At 46.1% G+C, this 25,599-nt stretch overlaps 1 protein-coding gene across 1 annotated transcript in view; it reads right to left on the reverse strand.

The window, feature by feature from the left end:
- The window catches only part of PAPPA (pappalysin 1), a 482,150-nt gene that overhangs the window by 7,150 nt on the left and 449,401 nt on the right, over positions 1-25,599 (reverse strand). Inside the window, exon 20 of the mRNA XM_073573135.1 lies at positions 19,923-19,994. Within this exon, the coding sequence (XP_073429236.1) occupies positions 19,923-19,994 (72 nt within the window). The remainder of the gene's footprint in view (positions 1-19,922; positions 19,995-25,599) is intronic.

Genomic DNA, 25,599 nt, shown 5'->3' on the forward strand with positions numbered 1-25,599 from the left:
GTGGCACAAATATCAGTATTGTAGACTACCATTGTCAGAAAAATTTAAGGATAGTAACACGGGTAGTTGAGTGCAAAGAAGTGGAGGCCTGATGGTCTCAGAGGCCTACTGCTACAGGCAAAAATGTATGAAGAAGACCTAACCAGCAGTGTTCACATTTCCAAAAATTATTGGCAGACACCACAAAAGTGACATCAATTTCACCACAGTAGAAATAGCTTAATAGGGACCAACAGGTCTTTCTCTATACCCAATCCAGCAGATGAACACTCAACCAGGAGTTTTCATGTTTCCAAAAATGATTTGCAGATACCACCAAAATGACATAAATTTCACGACAGTAGAAATAGTCTAATAGGGACCAACTGGTCTTTCACTACACCCAATCCAGCAGATGGACACCCTACAAGGAGTGTTCACATTTAAAGAAATGAGGGCCTTACACCACAGAAGTGGCATCAATTTCACTACAGTAGAAATAGTCTAATAGGGATCAATAGGTCTTTCTCTACACCCAATCCAGCAGATGGACACTCAATCATGAGTGTTCACATTTCCAAAAATAATTTGCAGATACCACCAAAGTGGTATCAATTTCACCACAGTAGAAAGAGTAGAATAGGGTCCGACAGGTCTTTCACTACTCCCAATCCAGTAGATTGACACCCTACAAGGAGTGCTCACATTTAAAGAAATGAGGGCCTTACACCACAGAAGTGGCATCAATTTCACTACAGTAGAAATAGCAGAATAGGGACTGACAGGTCTTTCACTACACCCAATCCAGCAGATGAACACACTACAAGGTGTGTTCACATTTAAAGGGAAATTGTCACCCCCCCAGACATTTTTAAGTAAAAGAGCCACCTTTTGCAGCACTAATGCTGCATTCTATCAATGTGGCTCTTTTACTTAGCATCCCTTCCACCTCAGAAATAATTGTTTTTAAAATTGGTCAAAAATACCTGAATTTTGACAGGGGGGCAGGTCTTTCCCCCTCTGACAGACGCCTCGCATCCATCAGTCATCTTGGGCATGAGAGACACAGAGAACTACTACACATGCCCAAGATTCCCAGCCCCTCAGTGTGAATAAATCATAAGTGACTGCGGGGCGGTATCTCTGGCCGCGCGATAGGAAGGCCGGGATGTGATGTGAGAGCACGGGCAGCGCTAACTGCGCATGCCCAAGAAGATATAGTACAGCGCAGGCGCCACGATTTCAAAAGAAGTGGAAGGGATGCTAAGTAAAAGAGCCACATTGACAGAATGCAGCATTAGTGCCACAGAAGTGGCATCAATTTCACCTCAGTAGAAATAGTCTAATAGGGACCAACAGGTCTTTCTCTACACCCAATCCAGCAGATGAACACTCAACCATGAGTTTTCACATTTCCAAAAATTATTTGCACATACCACCAAAGTGGCATCAATTGCTCCATAACAGAAATTGTCTAATAGGGACCGACAGGTCTTTCACTACACCAAATCCAGCAGATGGACACCAAACTTGGAGTGTTCACATTTTAAAAAATGAGGGCCTGGCACCACTGAAGTGGAATAACTTTCACGAGAATAGAAATAGTATAATTGACAAGTCTTCCACTACAGCTAACAAAGCAGATGTAGATCAAACATGACTGTTCACATTTCCACAATTTTGCGTTAACATCAGCAATAGCAGCAGCAGACACAGAAGGGACACTAAAGATATCACAGAGTGCAGTTACATGATATTAATGCATCACACTAAAAAATGCAATATCACATAGTCTGTACAGTCTGCGATTGGGGTGCAAAATTCCTTGGTGATCCATGACTTGTTTATCTTAATGAAAGTTAAGCGGTCAACACTTTCAGGGGACAGCCAGATGCGCACACCCACCAGGACACCACCAGCAGCGCTGAAGACACATTCTCAGAGAATGCTGACTGACGGCATGATAAAACCTCCAAGGCATGTGAGGCGAGCTCAGGCCACTCCTCCATTTTGGAAGACCAAAATGTGAAAGGGTCCAAACCCTCCCTGATGGTATTGATAGTTAGTTCTAGATACTCCTGCACCATCCTCTCCATTCGTTTACGACATGTAAGACTTGGACTCTGTTGTGCTGGTGCACAAGTTGGTGTAAAAAAAATGTCAAAGGACTCACAGAAATTGCTTCTTCCACTTCCACAACTGCTGCGGCTAATGTTTTGGTGTTGACGAATTGACGGGCCAGAGGTTGGAAGTCTACAGCTGCGACGTGAACTGTGTGCTTCACTGCTGTCTTGGGGAAAAGCTGTATAAAAACGTGTTTCAATACTACAGCATTTGCGGGTCCCTTTCTACAGTGGGAATCATCTGGCAAAATTTGGTTTTATAACGTGGATTTAATAAAGTGGTAACCCAGTAGTCAGCATTAATCCTATTCATTACTATACGTAGATCATGCTGCAAGTAGTGCAGTAAGAAGGCACTCATATATTGGGCTCTACCATGAGGTCCAAGCTGTGTTGGTGGCTGGGTAACAATGAGGCTCATTTTCTCCATCCCCTCCCGCCAGCCCCAACCAACAGAGAGGGGAGGATTATTCTCTTCATCCAACAGTTGCTCGCCCATCACCTCTTCCTCCTCCATTTATTCCTTGGATCTTGCACCTTCAATAACAGTTTGTCTGTTATGATCACCAGCCCCACTCGATTGCAGTACTCCACCCTCCCTTGGCATCGGCCTGTGTGATGACAGTCTTGAACTTCGAGACAATGTTATCCTTTCCGCAGCCTCCTCCTCTTCTTCTGGGACCACCATGTTCTCTCGCAGGCTATTCAAAGTCTCCTCCAGCATATAAATGACCGTAATTGTGATGCTGATGATGGCGTCGTCAGCGCTAACCATCTTAGTAGCCATTTCAAAACTGTGCAGAAGGGTGCAGAGGTCCTTAATCTGTGTCCACTCTGTAAACGTGATATGCACCGCCTCCCTACTGTGTTGGACCAGGCTATATGACATGACATACTGTGTCAGGGCTCGTTGCTGCTGCCACAGACGCTGTGTGCAGAGTGGAATTCCACCGTGTCGGCACATCACATATCAATCTGTTAACTGGCATGGATAAAGACCTCTGTATCGATGCAAGTCAATGAGCAGAGGGGTGAAAACGGTGGAAATGAAAACACAGCTTACGTGCTTTCTGGAGCAGGTCACCCAGGCCAGGATAGTGGCTGAGAAAACACTGCACTACCAGGTTGAGGACGTGAGCCATGCAAGGCATGTGTGTGAGCTTGCCTCGCCATAGGGCCGCCACCAGGTTTGCTCCATTATTGGACACGGCCTTCCCTGGATGTAGGTTCAGCAGAGACAGCCATTGATCAAATTCAGCCTGGAGAACTGTCCACAACTCTTCAGCTGTATGACTGCGATCTCCAAGGCATATCAATTTTAAGATTGCCTGATTGCGGTGAGCCCTGGCTGCCCAGTATGGAGGTGGTGGGGGTTTGCTATTCACTGTTGGAACGTGTGTCTCATGAAGGCAGAGGTTGAGGGTGCAGATGGAGGCCCTAGAGGAGATAGAGGAGGCAGAAGCAGTTGAGGAAATGTTAAATGTAGAGGTTTGGCCTGCAAGCCTTGGGGATTCCAAGACTTGTGGAGCATCACTTGTTCCCACAGCCACCAGAGTCACCCAGTGCCCAGTCAGTGAGATGTAACGCCCTTGGCCATACTTACTCGTCCAAGTGTCTGTGGTGAAATGCACCCTGGCAGACAGAGATTTTGTCAAGGAACGGCGGGTTATGTTGTCTGCTACATGCTGGTGTAGCACAGGCACAGTTTTCTTGGAAAAATAATGGCGACTGGATAATTGGTACTGGGGGACTGCGACAGCCATCAGCTTTCGGAAACCATCAGTATCCACCAGGCAGAAAGGCAGCATTTCCGTGGCCAACAAATTGGAGATGGTGGAGTTCAACCTCTTAGCTTTGTCATGCGTAGGAGTAAACAATCTTTTCCGTGACCACAACTGTGGAACCGTGGGCTGGCTGCAGTGCTGAGAGGGAGGAGTACGGTGAACCGGACAAACTGGTGGACCGTGAGAGAGGTGCAGGCGGAGATGTTACTATTGATTGAGAAGCTTGTGGTGTGATCTTTCTCTGAGATCGGTCAAAAACAGCAGGCATGTCCGCTTCAATTACAGTTGAAGGTGGCCTCTCAGTTAACATGAACCGATCAGGTAAAGAACCCGAGGTTCTATGGTCAAAGACTTGTGTCTCAATAGTTGGCAAGGTAACAGAGGAGGAGGAAGAAGCAGCAGATGCGATTGATGGGGAAGCTGATGGTAGTAGATGTCCGCTGGTTCGCTTTTTTGCGCAGTGGGATTCCCACACTAAAGCATGTTGATTGCGCATGTGAAGGTTCATACAAGTAGTAGTCAAATTATTGCAGTTTTTACCTCGACTGTTTTTTTTGCAAAGTTGGCAGATTACGTGAGTTGGCTCATCCTTTGCAGTGTCAAAAGATGCCCAGGCTAGGCAACCCTTGCCACCCCTGTGAGCTGCAGACCCGCAGATGTTGCTGGTCAGAGGCACAGTTGTGGTTGAAGATGCATCGCTCGTCATGGCTGCATCACTACGTGTCTGTGATGGACGGCGCAATGTAACCTCTTCATCTTCCTACTCAGATGACCTACTCAGCTGTGTGTCTCTATGTTCACGCCAACTGGGGTCTAACACCTCATCATCATCCTCTGTGTTATCACATTCTTGGCCATTGGAATCACTCTCCTCTTCATGCCCTGACAGCACAGTACAGTCTGCATAAGCCTCAGATATCTGAGTCTCATCAGGATCTCCCCCCACTAGGGTTTAACATCTGATGATGAGGGTCAGGATGCTGTTGGAACCATACTTCTTCCTGCCCTGGATCCAAGCTAAAAAAATTTTGGGCATCGGTGCAGATTTCCTCATCTTGACTTGCAATGCTTTTAAGTACACTTCTGATGAACATAGCACAGAATGTGTGAACAGCTCTTCAGAATCACTCATCTCTTGTTCTGTGCAGTCAGTTGAACGTTTGGATAGTTTGGACCCGGGGGGACACAAGGGGAATTTGGGTGCCACATCTGTGGACTGTACTGGGTGTGATGTTGAGGTGGAGGAAGAGGAGAAGAGGCCACTTGAAGCTGCACTTGCCATCCACTTGAGTATTTGCTCTTTCTGGGCATCATCGACAAGGCATACCGCTATGCGGCTGCCAAAGAAAGGTAGTGGTGTAGCCTGTCCAGTAAAATAAGTTGTCAGTCGTCTTTGCATAGGATGTGACGTTGCTTCATTAGTGCTTTTACCAACATTACCACCTACCCCACGTATACCTTGAACACCAAGCCTAATTTCCCTTCCACCATGGCCTTGCTTTTTCCCAGTCATGTTGCTCAGATGGTGTGGTAAGAGAATAGTATTAACAACCAAAAACTAGATATTACACTCTGCACCACCTCTGCAAACAGCTGACTTTCAGCGACAGTAAATTCAAAGTTGAAATATGGCGTTCTGTATTATGTTAGCCACAGAAAAAAGATTTTTTCTTTGGACCAAGGATCAGGCCTCTTTAACACACTAGATGCTAAAAACTATCTTTCAAGTCAGGTCGCTTGCTGTATGACTTTAATAAATGGCAATAATAACAGAAGAATTTGCTTCTGGCCTATGTATCAGGCCTCTAGAACACCAGTTGCTACAAATTCTTTTTAAACTCAGGTCCCTTACTGTATGACATTAACAACAGAAGGATTTTTTTGGGACCAAGGATCAGGCCTCTAGAACACAGTAGATGCTACCCTACCAACTATTTTTAAACTCTGGTCCCTTACTGTAGAATGTTAATAACAAAATAATGTTTTTGCGGCCTATGCATCAGACCTCTATAACACACTAGATGCTACAAACTCTTTTTAAAGGTAGGTCCCTTACTGTATGACGTTAATAACAGAAGAATTTTTTTTGCGGCCTATGTATCAGGCCTCTATAACACACTAGATGCAGCAAACTCTTTTTAAAGGTAGGTCCCTTACTGTATGACAATAACAGAAGAATTTTTGGGGGGACCAAGGATCCGGCCTCTATAACACACTAGGTGCTACAAACTATTTTTCCAATCAGGTCCCTTACTGTATGACATTAATAACAAAAGAAAAATTGTGGCCTATGTATTAGGCCTCAATAGCACAGTAGGTGCTACAAACTATTTTTAAACTCTGATCCCTTACTGTATGACGTTAATAACAGAAGAATTTTTTTTAGTGGACCAAGGGTAAGGCCTCTATAACACACTAGATGCTACAAAGCTATTTTTCAAGTCAGGTCCCTTACTGTTTGATGTTAATAACAGAATTTTTGGGGGGACCAAGGATCAGACCTCTATAACACACTAGATGCTACAAACTATTTTTCAAGTCAGGTCCCTTACTGTATGACAGTAATAACAGAAAAATGTGTTTATGGCCTATGTATCAGGCCTCTATAGCACAGTAGATGCTATAAACTATTTCTAAAATCTGGTCACTTACTGTATGACGTTAATAACAGAAGAATTTTTTGGGGGACCAAGGATCAGGCCTCTATAACACACTAGATGCCACAAACTATTTTTCAAGTCAGGTCCCTTACTGCAGGGTTCCCCAACTCCGGGCCTCAAGGCCCACCAACAGATCATGTTTTCAGGATTTCCTTAGTATTGCTCAGGTGATAATTGTTTCACCTGTACAATACAAAGGAAATCCTGGAAACATGATCTGTTGGTGGGCCTTGAGGACTGGAGTTGGGGAACCCTGCCTTACTGTATAATGTTAATAACAGAAGAATTTGTTTGTGGCCTCTGGATCAGGCCTCTACAGCTTAATTTCAACCTAAACAATTGACAAAGTGTGATACAGCGGGTTGTCTAACTTTTTGCAACTGAAAAATTATTATTTTGTTTTAATGTGCCTTAGGTCTGCAGACAGGTTACTATCACCACCACAAAATGACAAGATGGGATACAGCAGGCTGTTTCACATTTAGCAAGAGAAAAAATTATAACCTTTTTTATGTGCCTTTGGTCTGCAGACAGTTTTATTTCACCACAGCACTAAATGACAAGGTGGAATGCAGCAGGATGTTTAATATCTTTTCACTAGCTACATGTGAATTAGAATGCTATACGCGTGCATGGCGTACAATAGAAGCAGAGCACAGCACGTGCCCTGCTGGATTTGTTTGTGCACCTCAGTATGGCTAAAAAAGAAAAAAAAGGGCTGGAAGGTAAATTTAACAGACACACTGGACACTAGCTACCTACAGTGTCTGACTGATATGCAACCACCTATCTAACTAGCTACAATGTGGGATACAGCAGGCTTTTCCACATTTAGCTACTGATATAATATTATTTACGGCTCATACCCATTTGCGAGAAATACGGATGAGTGCAATTCAAGAAAAAAATCGAAATTGCACTCAGAGCAATGTTATTCAGTGGGTGACATCTCATCTGTAATTTTTTTCTCAGCTGAAATCAGACTGAGAAAAAAATTGCAGCATGCTGTGATTTGCTGCGTATCTTGGATGAGACTCACCAATGCAAGTCAGTGGATACGAGAAAAAATTTTTTACGCACCACTGTCCTTTGAAAAGTCGGCAATTCATGTGCGGCTACGGTAAAATCACACTGACAGGTTAGAAAACAATAGATAGAATAGATTATCACATAGAATATATATATATATATATATATATATACTCATGTCAGTGACACACACATATACATAGATAGATAGTTAGGTAGATAGACAGATAGATAGAAAGATAGAAGAAAAGCCGGTAATTCACATGCGTTGCACAGTAAAATCACACTGACAGGTTAGAAAAGAATAGAGATATACACTTAGCATATGTATATATACTGCTCAAAAAAGGGAACACTATTCCAGTTGCAACAGGCTGTTTGTGTTCTCTTTATTTCTTTGAGCAGTATATATACACAGTGGGGAGAAAAAGTATTTAGTCAGCCACTAATTGTGCAAGTGAGAGTCTAAATGAGAAAACAAATTCAGAAAATCACCTTGTCTGATTGGGCAAGATTTATTTTGCAAATTATGGTGGAAAATAAATATTTGGTCATTAACAAATGTTCATCTCTATATTTTGTGATATATCCTTTGTTGGCAATGACGGAGGTCAAACATTATCTGTAAGTCTTCACAAGGTTGGCACACACTGTTGTTGGTATGTTGGCCCATTCCTCCATGCAGATCTCCTCTAGAGCACTGATGTTTTTGGCCTATCTCTGGGCAACATGCATTTTCAAATCCCTCCAAATGTTTTCTATGGGGTTGAGATCTGGAGACTGGCTAGGCCACTCCATGACCTTCATATGCTTCTTACGAAGCCACTTCTTCGTTGCTCTGGTGGTGTGCTTGGGATCATTATCATGCTGAAAGACCCATTCACATTTCATCCTCAATGTGTCATGATCTCAGTGCGGGTTTGACTCGCACACGTGGGGTTAATGTTTGGAACCAGTGCTGATGACTGGCATTTCTGGGGTTAAAGGTTGTGATCCCGATGCAGGCTTACCTGCACACCTGGGGCTATGATTGTGGCCTCTCCCTGGTTCTGGGGGAGGCTTCTTATAGCCTCAGGACGCTCCCATCCCTGTCAGTTATACTCTTGCCCTTGGCATTTGTGTGGTGACCCCTGAGTGTGTTTGTGCTGTGTTCTGGTTACTTGATTCTCTGTGTATGACTCGGTCTGTTCTTTGGATATCGCTTTGGATTCTGCCTGGTACCTCCTATGTCTGTTTGGTTTTGATCTCTGCTTGGCCCTGATTATCCGCTCTGTCTCATCCCTGGTACTGTACTGTGATCCTGTGTATGACCTTTGGCTTTGTCTGACCTCCCGTCTGTTTATTCCTCCTGTACCTCGTTTAGCACTGCTTCTGTACTCAGGACACGCGCACTGGCTCTATGAGTAAGTGTAGTGCGGTGTCTCTGACATTATGCCTTTGCTGATGGAAGGAGGTTTGCACTCAAAATCTCACGATACATGGCCCCATTCATTCTTTTTTGCATATGGATTAGTCGTCCTGGTTCCATTTGCAGAGAAACAGCTCCAAAGCATGAAGTTGCCATCCCCATGCTTTACAAAAGGTATGGTGTTCCTTGGATGCAACTGAGCATTCTGTCTCCTCCAAACACAACGAGTTTTGTTTCTACCAAACAGTTCTACTTTGGTTTCATCAGACCATATGACATTATTCCAATACTCTTCTGGATAATCCACATGCTCTCTAGTAAACTTCAGATGGACCTGGACATGTACTGGCTTAAGAAGGGGGACACGTCTGGCACTGCAGGATCTGAGTCCCTGGCAGCTTAGTGTGTTACTGATGGTAGCCTTTGTTACGATGGTCCCAGCTCTATGCAGGTCATTCACTAGGTACCCCATGTGGTTTTGGTATTTTTGCTCACCGTTCTTGGGATCATTTTGACCGCACGGGATGAGATCTTGCATGGAGCCCCAGATCAAGGGAAATTATCAGTGGCCTTGTATGTCCTCTATTTTCTTACTATTGCACCCACAGTTGATTTTATCACACCAAGCTCCTTGCCTAGTGCAGAATCAGTCTTCCCAGCCTGGTGCAGGGCTACAATTTTGTTTCTGGTGTCCTTCGACAGCTCTTTGGTCTTCATCATAGTGGAGTTTGGAGTGTGACTGTTTGAGGTTGTGGACAGGTGTCCTTTATACTGATAACAAGTTCAAACAGGTGCCATTACTACAGGTAATGCGTGGAGAACAGAGGAGCCTCGTAAAGAAGAACTTACAGGTCTGTGAGAGGCTGAAATCTTGCGTGTTTTTAGGTGACCAAATACTTATTTTCCACCATAATTTGAAAAATAAATCTTGCCAAATCAGACATGGTGATTTTCTGGATTTGTTTTCTCATTTTGACTAAATGACTAAATACTTTTTTCCCCACAGTGTATATATATATGTGGCGCCCCTGAGGGTTCAGTCGCCACAGAGGCACTGCACCTCAGCCAGAGGTGTAGTATCCCACTATACAGGTAAGATGGAGACAGCTGACCACACTCACACACCTGCATCCCACACACACTTAGAACAGCAGGGTACCCAATATGACCCCTGGTTGGTTCATGAAGGGTGTTGGGAGGATGGTGGAGCTTAGGTTTAGAGCCGGAGAACTGTAGGAAATTAGGACAGTTCCCCTTAGGGGGAGAAAGTGAGAGGACGTGTCTGCAGCAGCTCCTAGTCAGGAGATGCTGGACGGAATAGCTTGGAAAGGAAGTTCCCTGAGAGGGAAAAGGGGTTCTCCCAGAGGCATGGGTGGAGAGTAATCCTTGTGGGGCTCATTCCACACTGACGGACATCAGGTGGGGGAGAATCCAGGTTGCAGAAGGGTCTCGGCCCCTAGACTAGTGAAGTGGACATCAGGATTCAGCTAGTAAGCCGACAGCTGTGGCAACTTTAGGGGCCACAGCCAAAGACCACAGTTATCTTCTCAGGAAAGGCAGCCAGAAAAGGTCGAGGAAACATAGTGGGTCATGTTGTCTGACAGGTGGAAGAGAAGGTGCTGGAAAAGAAGGCAAGTGGAAAGAAACACTGTGGAGACGGCCAGGGAAGGCACCTATTGAAGGGAGCACTGGAAAGGTGTACTTCATTGATCTAGGAGTTGACTGAGCCCCTCACCTGAAGAACACAGTACTGAAGCGGGCATCTGTGTGCACCAGAAACTGTGAGTAAAGCTTTGGAACTGCACTCCACTGTGTACTTTGAATTCTTACCTCTACACTCATTCAGCACTGCTATATCTAACATCAGCGAACATTTCTTCTTCAACCAACCCCAACTGCCCTGGGACAACAGCTCTGCCTGTGGAGAGCTATTCCAACACTGCTGCATCACACCATCAGTCCCAGAGGATCTGCATTGCAGCGCTGGTCACTCATGATCAGATACCACAGGTGGCGTCACGAACACTTATTACAAAAACTCTTTAATTCTCATTCCCCTGTAAATACACCCTTTTCATTGGATGCCCAGGGCCACGGACCGGGTCACTGCCGTTGTAACACTGCCCCTTTAAGAAGCAGCCCAGTATCGAGTATTCATCACTTGCCCTGGCGGGTGAGCCATATATATATATATATATATATATATATATATATATATTGAGATAAAACTCTCCGGGATCGCCTTTGCTGGGGTCAAAGGCCACGTGGGTTTAGCATGAAACTCAGATGCACAGCCGGGATCCGGACATAACTGACACTGGGTCAGGTTTATTTCAGGTGAAAGCAAAACATACATAAAAATAAAGCATTAAACAGAAACCTTGCCTGTCCGGCACTAACTAAACAGGGTCCGATCTAACTACCAACTGGAGGGCTTCTCCCGTCCAGCCAAACCACGGTTACCATGAGCACTGCTTTCACTCACAAGTGTCGCTCACACAGACATGCTCTGTGTTCCCCAGGCTGAGCAACTAACGCCCATGACGATCTCCTGTGGAGAACAGCAGCATCAGCTGATGCGACTGCTCTCTAGGGGCACCAGGAATACAATGACGGGAGGTAGGTATCCTTCCGCACTGTATTCCTCCACCACTGTAAAAAAATAGTCCCTAGTCTCACTTTTGGCATTGCTGTGTGAGAAAGTTCCCACGCAGCTTTTGCCATAAAGTGAGACCAGTGAACTATAGTAACCTCTCAGTGATGCACTGCACGAGATCGTCGTGGGACACTCGTGGATTTCTGCGGATCAGGGAGTATATTGGTTGTTTGTTATTTTAATATTTTTTACAGTGAGATGACACTGGCTTCGGGGATCAAAGTGACAAGTGATGGTGAGTATGTACTCTATGTTATATGTACTGTATGTCTACATGTATGTATTGTATGAATGTATTGTACGCAGTATGTATGCAGTATGTATGTTGTATGTATGTAGCATGTTATATGTATGTTGTATGTATGCAGTAAGTATGCAGTATGTAGTATGTATGTATGTTGTATGAATGTAGTATATATGTAGTATGTATGTAGTATGTATGTATGTTGTATGAATGTAGTATATATGTAGCATGTATGTAGTATGTATGCTGTATGAATGTAGTATATATGTAGTATGTATGTAATATGTATGTATGTATGTTGTATGAATGTAGTATATATGTAGCATGTATGTAGTATGTATGTATGTTGTATGAATGTAGTATATATGAAGTATGTATGTATGTTGTATGAATGTAGTATATATGTAGTATGCATGTATGTATATTGTATCAATGTAGTATATATGTAGCATGTATGTAGTATGTATGCATGTTGTATGAATGTAGTATATATGTAGTATGTATGTAATATGTAGTATGTATGTATGTTGTATGAATGTAGTATATATGTAGTATGTATGTATTATGTAGTATGTATGCTGTATGAATGTAGTATGTATGTATGTTGTATGAATGTAATATATATGAAGTATGTATGTATGTTGTATATATGTGGTATGTATGTAGTATGTATTTTTTTTTTTACATTCAACACATTAGCCGAATGATGGGACTACTACTGTCCCATCATTGGCTAATGTGTCAATCACTGTCATTGTAGCAGCCATAGCCCGATGGGACTTGTAGTCCCATCGGACAATGCCTGCACACACACACAACCCCCGGCAGGCCCGCACAGACCCCCGGCAGGCCCGCACAGACCCCCGGCAGCCCGCACAGACCCCCGGCAGGCCCGCACAGACCCCAGCAGCCCGCACAGACCTCTGGCAGGCCCGCACAGACCCCCGGCAGCCCGCACAGACTCCCGGCAGGCCCGCACAGACCCCCGGCAGGCCCACACAGAGTCCCGGCAGCCCGCACAGACCCCCGGCAGGCCCGCACAGACCCCCGGCAGGCCCGCACAGACCCCCGGCAGGCCCGCTCAGAACGCGCATCATGATGCGCACAGACCGCGCATCATGATGACATCATTTCAGCAGCCAATCACAGCCACAACACTGGCTCATTGCATTATGGGATCTTCTGATTCCGGTATTCGATATTGTAAAAATATCGGTACTCGGTATCGGAATTCCGATACAGCGAATATCGGCCGACACCCGATATTTGCAGTATCGGAATGCTCAATACTAGTTATGAGGCTTTGTAAGTTGTCCCGGTAGCGAGGATCTAGGAGGGTGTACACCCAATAATCAGCCGTGTTGAGAATGTGGGCGATGCGGCGGTCGTTTCTCAGGCACTGCAGCATGAAATCAACCATGTGCTGCAGACTCCCAACTGGCCAAGAAACGCTGTCCCCTGCTTGAGGCGTCATCTCTGCCTGCTCTGCATCACCCCACCCTCGCTCTACATACTGACTACTAGAGCATTATGTACCTCCCTCCTCTGGAGAGATGTCTTCCTCCTCCATTGACTCCTCCTCATCCTCCTCACAAAGTGTCCCCTGCCTAGGACTTTGTGAGGAACCACGTTGCGCAGATGCAGAAGCAGATGGCTTTTGTGACTCCTCATCCTCCACCTCTTCCAAAACCTCCTCCCTTAGTGCTTGCAGTGTTTTTTGAAGCAGGCAGATAAGGGGGACAGTCATGCTGACTAGTGCATCATCTGCACTCGCCATCCGCATGGAATCATCGAAGGCACGCAAAACGTGGCAGATGTCCTTCATAGAGGCCCACTCAGTGGTGGTGAAGTGTGAACGGCACACAGTGCGACTTGTTTGCACCTGATGCAGCTGGTACTCCATTACTGCTGCGTGCTGCTCACACAACCGTTCCAACATATGTAACGCTGAATTCCACCTGGTGGGTAGGTCACATATGATGCGATGTTCCGGAAGGCGGAATCGGCGCTGCAGAGCTGCAATGCGCAATCTTGCCATGCTGGAACGCCGCAAGTGAGCGCATTCTATGCGGACCTTGTGCAGCAGTGCATCAAGATCCGGATAGTCCCTCAAAAAACTCTGCACGACCAAGTTGAGCACATGTGCCAGACATGGGATGTGAGTGAGGTTGCCTAGGCCCAGAGCTGCCACCAGATTTCGTCCATTGTCACACACTACCAAGCCTGGCTGTAGATTCGCTGGCACAAACCACACGTTGCTCTCCTGCTTGATGGCATTCCAGAGCTCCTGCGCTGTGTGGCTTCGATTCCCCAAAGAAATTAATTTCAGTACGGCCTGTTGACATTTGGCCACGGCTGTGCTCATATTGGTCGTAACAGGTAAGCTTTTATGGGTCCATGTGGAGGTAGACCTTGATGGGTCCTGCAGTGCTGATTCAGAGGAACTGGAGTATGAGGAGGAGTCAATGTGTACAGACTGGATTCCTGCAATCCTTGGAGTTGGCAGAACATGTACAGAGCCACTCTCAAGATCTGTACTCAGCTCCACAACATTTACCCAATGGGCAGTGAGGGAAAGGTATCGTCCCTGTCCATGGTTACAGGTCCACACATCGGTGGTCAGGCGGACCTTGCTACTGACGGCGTTTAGTAGCGCATGTTTATTTTTTCCCTCCACATGCTTTTTCAGGGCAGAGATGGCTTGCCTGCTGAAATAAAAGTGGCTGGGCACGTTGTATTGTAGGACTGCCAATACCATGAAGTTACGGAAGGTGTCAGTCTCCATCAGCCTGAATGAGAGCATTTCAAAGGACAGTAGTTTTGCAATGCCAGCTTTCAGAGCCTGTGCTCGGGGATGGTTTGCCGAGTATGGCCGCCTTTTCTCCCATGCCTGTGCTACCGATGGCTGTGCTCCCAGAAGGCTCTTCCCCCTTCAAGTTTTGGGTCTCTAAGCTGGATACATGGCCAGAGCTTAGCCAGTATGCATTGGAGGTGCTGGCTTGCCCTGCTGCTAGTGTATTATTGGAAAGCGTCTTTAGTGCTGCAGGTGGTGTACTAACAGACAGTCGCAAGCGATTATCCTCCGATAACGTTAACCGGCTTACTTTTCTGAAAATGAACAGGGCCTGGATCTCACCGCAATTTGCCAGTCCTCTTCCAGATTAAATAATTGGTTGGCAACAGTATCCAGGTCTCTTGTTGTGTTCATGTTTCTACCACCTGAACTGTAATCCCTGGGCTCCAACAGCACCAGTTGCTGCTCAGAAGTGCCGTCTGCACAGAAAAACACCAGCTCCTGTGTTACTGGGGTTCAGTAACGTCAGCTGCTCCCCTGCTGTGTGTCCGGCAATGTCTCCTGCTCCCTCCACATTCACACTACATCAGATATTAAACTTGCTCCAATTAGGCCTCAGTCTATACCCTGATTGACCCTGGGCTCCAACACCGCCAGTTTCTGCTCAGAAGTGCCGTCTGCACAGAGAAAAACACTAGCTCCTGTGCTAGTGGGGTTCAGTAACGCCAGCTGCTCCCCTGCTGTGTGTCCGGCAATGTCTCCTGCTCCCTTCTCATTCACTCTACATCAGATATTAAACTTGCTCCAATTAGGCCTCAGCCTACACCCTGATTGACCCTGGGCTCCAACACTGCCAGTTGCTGCTCAGAAGTGCTGTCTGCACAGAGAAAAACACTAGCTTCTGTGTTAGTGGGGTTCAGTAACACCAGCTGCTCCCCTGCTGTGTGTCCGGCAATGTCTCCTGCTCCCTCCACATTCACACTACATCAGATATTAAACTTGCTCCAATTAGGCCTCAGTCTACACCCTGATTGACCCTGGGCTCCAACACCGCCAGTTTCTGCTCAGAAGTGCCGTCTGCACAGAGAAAAACACTAGCTCCTGTGCTAGTGGGGTTCAGTAACGCCAGCTGCTCCCTTGCTGTGTGTCCGGCAATGTCTCCTGCTCCCTCCACATTCACACAACATCAGATATTAAACTTGCTCCAATTAGGCCTCAGCCTACATCCTGGTGACCCTGGGCTCCAACACCGCCAGTTGCTGCTCAGAAGTGCTGTCTGCACAGAGAAAAACAGTAGCTCCTGTGTTAGTGGGGTTCCGTAACGTCAGCTGCTCCCCTGCTGTGTGTTCGGCAATGTCTCCTGCTGTGTCCACATTCACACTACTACTGATTTTAAACTTGCTCCATTTAGGCCTCTGCCTCCACTCTGTTTGTACTATTGACCCTGGGCTCCAACACCGCCAGCTGGTTCCCGGCAGTGTCTTTGGCACGGGTACTCCCTCCTGCCCAGCCTGGTTCCAGCACGCCAGCTGTTTCCGGGTAGTGTCAACGTCACTTTGCCACCAATACGTTGTCCTATCGTGTTGCGGTCGGGTTAGCCGACTCTATGGTGCCTGCAGTTTAGGTGCTTCCTATGTGGGCTGCGGGATCTGGCAATAAAGGCTGGTTCCGTAGTGCCAATAGGACAAGCACCCCCTATAGGACTGTGGGTTTTGGTAACTGCGGCCAGCTCGCGGCCTTGCAACTTTGTTTTTCATGGGTACCTTCTGCTACCCATCCGGGTTCCAGTACCGTCAGCTGGTTCTCGGCACTGCCTTTGGCTTAGGTGCCTCTTTCTCGGTATCCGAGTTCCAGCAACGTCTGCTGGTCCTTGGTAGTGCTTTCTAGCACAGGTACCTCCTGCTTAGTAACCGGGTTCCAGTACCATCAGCTGGTCCTCGGTAATGCCATTGGCTCTTGTTCCTTCTGCTACCCCTCTGGGTTCCAGCACAGTCAGCTGGTCCTCGGTAGTTCCATTGGCTCTTGTTCCTTCTGCTACCCATCCGGGTTCCAGTACCGGCAGCTGGTTCTCGGCAGTTGGCTTAGGTGACACCTTTTCGGTATCCGAGTTCCAGCAACATCTGCTGGTCCTTGGTAGTGCTTTCTAGCACAGGTACCTCCTGCTTAGTAACCGGTTTCCAGTACCATCAGCTGGTCCTCGGCAGTGCCATTGGCTCTTGTTCCTTCTGCTTCCCCTCCGGGTTCCAGCATCGTCAGCTGGTCCTCGGTAGTTCCATTGACTCTTGTAGCTTCTGCTACCCATCCGGGTTCCAGCACCATCAGCTGGTTCTCGGCAGTGTCTTTGGCACGGGTACTCCCTCCTGCCCAGCCTGGCTCCAGCACGCCAGCTGTTTCCGGGTAGTGTCAACGTCACTTTGCCACCAATACGTTGTCCTGTCATGTTGCGGTCGAGTTAGCCGACTCTATGGTGCCTGCAGTTTAGGTGATTCCTATGTGGGCTGCGGGATCTGGCAATAAAGGCTGGTTCCGTAGTGCCAATAGGACAAGCACCCCCTGTAAGACTGTGGGTTTCGGTAACTGTGGCCGGCTTGCGGCCTTGCAACTTTGTTTTTCATGGGTACCTTCTGCTACCCATCCGGGTTCCAGTACCGTCAGCTGGTTCTCGGCAGTGCCTTTGGCTTAGGTGCCTCTTTCTTGGTATCCGAGTTCCAGCAACGTCTGCTGGTCCTTGGTAGTGCTTTCTAGCACAGGTACCTCCTGCTTAGTAACCGGGTTCCAGTACAATCAGCTGGTCCTCGGTAGTGCCATTGGCTCTTGTTCCTTCTGCTACCCATCCAGGTTCCAGTACTGTCAGCGCTGGTGCTCGGCAGTTCCTCAGCCTTCTTGTACCTTCTGCTACATTTCCAAATTCAAGCTTTTTGAAATGGTTTTTGGTAATCACTCTGGATCTCCCTGACGACGACCCTGCAGGCGACGACCCTGAAGACCACTCCGAAGAAGACGACAACCCCGAAGACGATGACCCTGAAGACGACGACCCTGAAGACCACCCCGAGGAAGACGACGACCCCGAAGACGATGAACCTGAAGACAACGACCCTGAAGACCACCCCAAAGAAGACCAAAAAGATGACCCTGAAGAAGATGACCAAGAGGACAAAGAACATGAAGACAACCACCAAGATACAGAACAACAAGAGACAGAAGACCAAGAAGCAGAAGAACAAAAAGCAGAAGAAAATTAAGCATAAGACTAAAAATCAGAGCAAAAGATATTATCTAAATTATAAGCAGAAGAAGATTAAGCAGTGTATGGGGGTGAGTCAGTTCCTTCTCGTGGTGCCCCTGGAAAATGCCTGCTGCTGCAGGCCAAACTGAATGCGGACAAATCCTGTTGTAAATCTTTTGTGACAGGCAGAACGGAAGGTGTAATCTTCAAATTTTTATAGATAACAACTACAGGAATGCCTGTCACAAATAAGAATATGATGAAGAAGAAGAATAGGAAGAAGATGAAGAAGTAGAATATGAAGAAGAATAATAGTTGAATAAGAAGAATATGAAGAATGTAAAAAAAAAGAATAATAGGAAGAAGGTGAAGAAGAAGAAGATGAATAAGGTGAAGAAGAAGTTGATGAAAAAGATTCTGCTGCTGCTGAGGATCATGAAGGAGAAAATGTGGGATAAGTAAAAAAGAAGGTGAAGAGCATGGAAGTAGTGAAACATACATATCTGACAAAATATAAAAAAGGTTAACATAGTCAATATCTTTGTAACTCCGAACGTTTAAAAAAAAAAAATATTCCTGCTATTCCATTTGATTGGGCTAAATCTCTATGCCTTTAATGTCTCCTCCACCTCCCCCAATACATTCTACATTATTCTTAGTTGTTTTCCTTCATGTAGAATTAACTTACAAGGAAAGAAAGGGTTTATTTTAATTCCGATATTTCTGTCCCATTGACGTGCATTGGTTTCCGGTATCGGAATCGGCGATATCCGATACTTTTTCGGTATCGGTCCGATCCAATCCGATCCGATATTTCCCGATATCGGAAGGTATCGCTCAACACTAAATATTACCGATTTTTTACCGATTTTATGAAATTTTGCTCGGATTTATGATCACGGATCCCAATGTGCCATATTCGTGCTGAATTTATGTTTGGCGATTATTTTCCAAACAAATTTGCTCATCTCTAGTGATTGATCCCTTAGTGATCGAATCACTGCCTTCATTCTGCAGAAAGTGAATTTTCACCAAATTAAAGGGACTCTGCCACCTCGGAAAATTCTGCTTATCTGCGAATTTAGGTTTAGCTTTCAAGTACTGTAAATAGGGTTACAATGCTTCCTAGGAGCGCCAACTTTCCATCATGGGGATGTGCACTGAGTGGCCACAGTCATCGTTCACAGCACCATTCACTGTACTGTGAGTGGCGACTATAAGCACTAAGAGACACTTTCATTGACAGTTTGCAATTTCTAGCATATGACTGAAAGCCTTAGTCTCCTGGTAAGAAATAAGTTTATTCTCCTGGTAACAGCACTTTCAATATGGCGGCTGGGCAGCATTGGAATGCTATTTACCCGCAGATTAACCCTATATTAATAGGTAAATAGTAGTTTTTGTAGTGACATGTTCCCTTTAATAAATTATGCTGCTCAATGCACCCTTCCTCCTCCTGGTTCTGCATGTCCCCACCTCATTCCCTCATTTATTTTATTGGGTTTGTACACACCACAGATATTTAACAGACTTAACATGTATACATTTGGATGCGATGCATTGATGCAGTCGCAGAAATCTCCTAATAACACTGCAAATTTGAGGGCTCGCTCACACGAGTGTACAACTCGGACGAGTGCAATGAGAAAAAAAAGGGACTGCACTCGGACCAATGTTATTCAGTAAGGCTGCGCAGTTTTTTCTCAACTGCAATCAATGTGCTGCGATTTCACTCCGAAATCTGATGGGTGAAATAGAAAAATCAGGTGTCATATGTAGCATCAGAGTGGCATCCGATTTTTACAGATACATTTCAATTCTCTAGTATAGGAAACTGTAAATGGTTAATATCTGCTAAGTTAAAAACGAATTGTACACGGATGACAAGTGAGAAAAAATCCTGGATGAGAATGAGATCGATTATTTGCACGCTAATGTGAACGAGTCCTTAGTCTTCAGAGTGTGTTACAAATATTTTATCCATCTGTCATAGCAAACAGGTGTCCGTCTTCTTACCTCACACCTCTTGATACAGTGAAGATCTTCTGGGAGTGGATACCATTCCTTTCTTCCCGTGCATATAATTTTCTATATAAAAAAATATAACATTTATTATGAAACAGTCAGAGGCATAGATAAAAGAGATCCAGCTATCCCTTATAGTCCAAACATTAATAATGGGAAGGAAAATGCATTACCAATTAGTATACAGAACATTTCACTGTAATATTAACATAAAAAAGAGCTAAGAGCTTAATCACTGAGTATAAATATTATGCTACTTGACAGTAATTACAATGGAAGGTGTTGGCCGGCATTTTCAGGGCTGCAGCTATTCAGGTGCTTGTTTGATCAGAAACAAATTTAGCACCTAATGGCAAATAAGTTCATGTGTAACTGGAAAGTATAACAAGTTTAATAAGTTTGTATGTGATGGACATTTATAGGATTGTCTAAACCCTTGGGCCTGCTTCTGATCAGTCTCAACAATGGCTGAGCCTTGAACTACAGTTGAGTCAATACATTGCAGAAGAAGGAGCAGGTTGGATCTCCGACTGCCAGACAAAGTCAGGGTCTTTGGTGAGAAGGCAGAAGCAGTTTATTACCCCTTCTATCTTCTCCGTTGCTGACTACATAGTACTTACTAAGTGTTATATAGTGAATAGAAGTATTAACTTAATTTTTGGCTCCATTACCCCTCACTCTCCTTTGCTATCCACAAACCACAGCACCCTCTAACCAAGTAATAATCTCTCTTCCCTCTTGCCTCCCCACCTGACCTCCTCTGCTGACCTGCTCCTCAACCTCAGATCTCTCCTAATAAAACACAAAACAAGCCGTCCACCCTCCTTCTCCCACATGCTCTGTCTCTCTCTGCTTCTTCTCACTGCTGGCGACATATCTCCCAACCCTGGACCCCCACAGCTCATACCTCCCATTATTACCCCCTTCAATCGCTCCAAACCCAATATAAGCATCTAAACTCTTTCCCACATCAAATCCATGCCCTTGACGCCCACTACCCTGCTCCCACTGTTTGGATTATTCTGGAATACCTGCTCCATCCGCAATAAACTCCATGTGATTCACAACCTCTTTACCTCTCGTAATTTTTCCTTCCTTGGACTCACCAAAACATGGCTGACACCCTCCGACACCGCCTCCCCTGCTGTGTTATGCTACGGTGACCTCCACTTCACCCACACTCCTCGGCCTGGCAACAGACATGGTGGAGAAGTAGGACTTCTCATTTCTTCCAACTGCACCTTCAACCCAATCCCACCTCTTTCCTCCCTTATTCTCCCCTCTTTTGAAGTCCACTCTGTCCGCATCTACTCTCCCTCCAAGTGGCTGTCATATACCGACCTCCGGGCCCGACTACTGCCTTTATTGACCAATTCTCCACCTGGCTCCTTCACTTTCTCTCTGCTGACATTCCCAACATCATCATGGGTGACTTCAACATCCCCATTGACACCCACCAGTCGGCAGCCTCCAAACTCCTGTTCCTTACATCATCTTTTGGACTTACCCAGTGGTCCCCCTCAGCCACCCACACAGACGGGCACACATTAGACCTGGTCTTCACCTGTCTCTGCTCCCTATCTAACTTCACAACCTCCCCTCTCCCTCTATCTGACCACCATCTACTCACTTTCTTATCCCTGTCCTCCTCACCTGTCACCCAAGTCCAGCAACATGCGCACCCCGACAGAAACCTCGCACATCTAGACACTCGCACACTCTCTGACTCTATTCTACCACTGTCCTCAATATCTTCACTCCATGACACTGCCACTAGTTTCTACAATGCCACTCTTACATCAGCCATCGACTCGGTCGCCCCTGTCATGCATAACAGAGTGGGACAAATCAATAGACAACCCTGGCACAATAACATCACTAAAAAGCTTCGGCAACAACTGCAGAAAGGCTCTGGAAGAAAACGCATTTGCAAAACGACTTCACTGCACTCAAACAAGCAGCACTCGCATTCAAATCTGCCCTCACCTCTGATAAACAGTCCTACTTTACATCCCTTGTATCTTCCTTATACCACAACCCTAAACAGTAGTCCAATACATTTAACTCCCTCCTCCACCCACCACTGCCCCCTCCGACTTCCCTAATCCCTGCCGAGGACTTTGCCACTCACTTCATAAACAAGATAGACCAAACATGGCAAGTCTTTATTGTTCAACCACCACAACCCCTTTGTATACCAGACCAATGCCCAAACCCCTTAACCTCCTTATCCAACATCACTGAAGGGGAGCTTGCTCATCTTCTCTCCAAATCACACCTCACCACTAGTGTTGAACATTCCGATACCGCAAGTATCGGGTATCGGCCGATATTCACTGTATCGGAATTCCGATACTGAGTTCCGATACTTTTAGCATATCGAATACCGGAATCAGAAGTTCCCATAATGCTATGAGCCAGTTTGATTTGATTCAGTCAATGACAATCCTCAGAAGTGTGGGCACATCCTGTTAGGCATGTAGGCATGTTAACTAATGGCATGGCTGTGATTGGCTGCTGAAATGATGTCATGATGCACTATAAAAGCCGCCGCCGCCATTTCGGGTTCACTCTGCTGTGAATTCAGTTAGGGACAGGCTGCTGTTCAAGACTGTGAGGGACAGTTAGAGATAGCGATTTTCACAATCATAGTGTGCTTTACCAAGGCTACATAATCCACCACTGTAGCTTTCTTTTGCCTTGCGGCAGTGTTCATAGCTGTCTGCAAGGTCTGTGTGAGAGCAGCTCACGCTGAGTTGTGTGTCCTGCAGCCATGTCTGGTTGTAGGCCGCTCAGCATGTGTCACTGCCTCATACATATTTTTCTTTTTTTTGCTGCTCATTTTTCATTCTCCTATTAGTGTGCATCCATCCGTATCCATATACGTTGGTTGCAAACACTATAGGAGTAAACAGCGGAGCCTCTCTGCAGCCTTTCAGTGCTAGTGCCCAGTTTGCTGAACTGTTCATGGCTGTCTGAGAGGTCTCTGTGTGTGAGTGCAGCTCACGCTGAGTAGTGTGTCCTGCAGCTACGTCTGGTTGTAGGCCGCTCAGCATGCATCACTGCCTCACACATATTTTTCTTATATTGCAGCTCACTTTTTATTCTCCTATTAGTGTGCATCCATCCGTATCCATATAAGTTGGTTGCAAACACTATAGTAGACAGCGGAGCCTCTCTGCAACCTTTCAGTGCTAGTGCCCACTTATCTGCACTGTTCACGGCTGTCTGAGAGGTCTCTGTGTGTGAGTGCAGCTCACGCTGTAGTGTGTCCTACAGCTACATCTGGTTGTAGGCCGCTCAGCGTGCGTCACTGCCTCACACATATTTTTCTTTTATAGCAGCTCATTTTTCATTCTCCTATTAGTGTGCACCCATCCGTATCCATCTACATTGGTTGGTTGCAAACACTATATAGGAGTAGATAGAGGAGCCTTTTTTTCTGGCTTGTGCCCTTCAGCTGCAGCCAGATTAGTATTACCCTAATTTTTGGAGCCTCATCTTTTGCATTGTAGGTTACCTTCCTGCATTGTAAGGCTGAGTTCACACGTGGCGTTTTTCTCGCGTTTCCGCGGCTGTTTTAACCGCGCGATTTTGCCGCGAAAACGCGAAAAATAAGCATCCCATGCATTCCTATGGGATTCCGCAATGCTGTGCTAATGCTGCGGTTTTTACCGCGGCGGAATCGCTTCGTGGTAAAAACCGCAGCATGCTCATTAATTTGCGGAATCGCGGCGATCCCGCACCCATAGGAATGCATTGTTCCGCTTGCTTCCCGCATGTGGCAATGCACACCATGCGGAAAGTAAGCAGAACATTTGCGGATGGTACCCACGGTCCGGAGGAGAGGAGACTGTCCTCCGGGCTTTGGGTACCATATCCCTGTAAAAAATAGAATTTAAAAATAAAAAATATTGTTATTCTCACCCTCCGACGTCCCGCGCAGTCTTTCCGCTTCTCTTCACGCTCCCGTTCCCAGTAGTCCTTTGCGAAAATGCCCGCGATGGCGTCCGTTCTCGCGGGATCGCGAAGTCTCGCGGTCATTCGCGCGACGTCATTGCGAATTACCGCGAGACATCGCGATCCCGCGAGAACGGACGCCATCGCGGGCATTTTCGCAAAGGATTACTGGGAACGGCTGCGCGGGACGTCGGAGGGTAAGAATAACACCATTTTTTATTTTTTTTTACATTTTATCTTTTACTACTGATGCTGCATAGGCGGCCTCAGTAGTAAAAAGTTGGTCACACTCGTCAAACACTATGTTTGACGAGTGTGACCAATCTGTCAATCAGTTCTCCCAGCGATGCTACAGATCGCTTGGAGAACGCTAGCATTTTGCAAGCTAAATACGCTTGCAAAATGCTAGTTTTTCCGCAGGAAAATTGCGGGACTTTAAAATGCGGTTTTCCCGCGGACTGGAATTCCGGAATTCTCGCAGTAATTTCCGCAAGAGTTCCGGTACGTGTGCACTTAGCCTAATAGCTCCAAAAAGTTTGTGATACTATCGCTTTCAAATCTTTGGTCACATCCTTTTTGTTTTTTTGAAAAAACAAAATAAAGTTCACCAAACACTCCATTTGACAGTTGTGTAGGCCACATTAGCTCATATTAAAGTGTAGTCCACACACACACTTCATAAAATTAGTGTTTCTTATACCTGTTACCAGCTGTTCAGGAATAAGCACACTAAGCCCCCCCTTTGTACTTTTCTGCCTATCTTTATCAGTCTACCAAGATGAAGAAGGCAGGGAGTAAGGCACGTGGGCGTGAGCATGGAGTTTCAGCAGGGAGAGGACGTGGGGATTCTGCAGGGAGAGGACGTGGGGATTCTGTGCCTGCTGCGGGCACCAGTGAGTCAGCATCCCCCAGTTTTAGCAGGCAACAGTCCTTTATGCGCAGCTTTGTAGGACCTCGCCGTAAGCCACTGCTGCCGGAGGAACAAATTGAAGCCGTTGTTGGATGGATGGCAGCTAATGCATCAACTTCAATGACTTCCATGTCCTCTCAGGGCCAGAGCACTGAAGAGCAACCATCTGTCTCTTCACCACCTGCCAAAGTGCCCAGGCAGTCAGAGAGCCCTGGACAGGAGCCATCACAGTCTCTACTTCTGTTCTATGAATCTGTTGGCTTGGAAAGAGGGGGCCAGCCAAGCAGCATTCAAGAATGTGAAGAAGAGGGAGTATGTAGTGATGCGCAACTTCTTTGTCCCTCTGAATCTGAAGAGGCGGGTGGGCCAGTGCCTATGGTCAGCACACCTCAGTATGCATCAGATGATGATGAGACTCAGGTGCCACTTTCTGGTGCGTACGGTGCTGGTGAGACAACCCAGGAGAAGCAGGTGTTTGAAGAGGGGAGTGTAAATGATGAGGTCCTTGACCTATCATGGCGTGAGGAACAGGAAGGTGGTGGGAGCAGCTCTGAGGAAGAGATTCCCCGAACGGCCAAAACAGGATGGAGAGGGAGGGGGCAGACTTGGTTGCCTGTAGCCTCCACTTCGGCACCCGTTAGGAGCATTCCTCTTCCAAAAGCCAAAATGGGCGCTCCCAAGACTTGCAGTGCATGGTCCTTTTTGACACAGTTGCAGATGACATTTGCTTTGTCAAATGCAAGCTGTGTCATCAGAAAGTCAAAAGAGAGAAAAATGTCAGCAACCTCAATACCACAA

This window comes from Dendrobates tinctorius, unplaced genomic scaffold (assembly GCF_039654945.1).
Source record: "Dendrobates tinctorius isolate UK_male_01 unplaced genomic scaffold, ASM3965494v1 ptg000034l, whole genome shotgun sequence".
Lineage (NCBI taxonomy): Eukaryota > Metazoa > Chordata > Amphibia > Anura > Dendrobatidae > Dendrobates > Dendrobates tinctorius.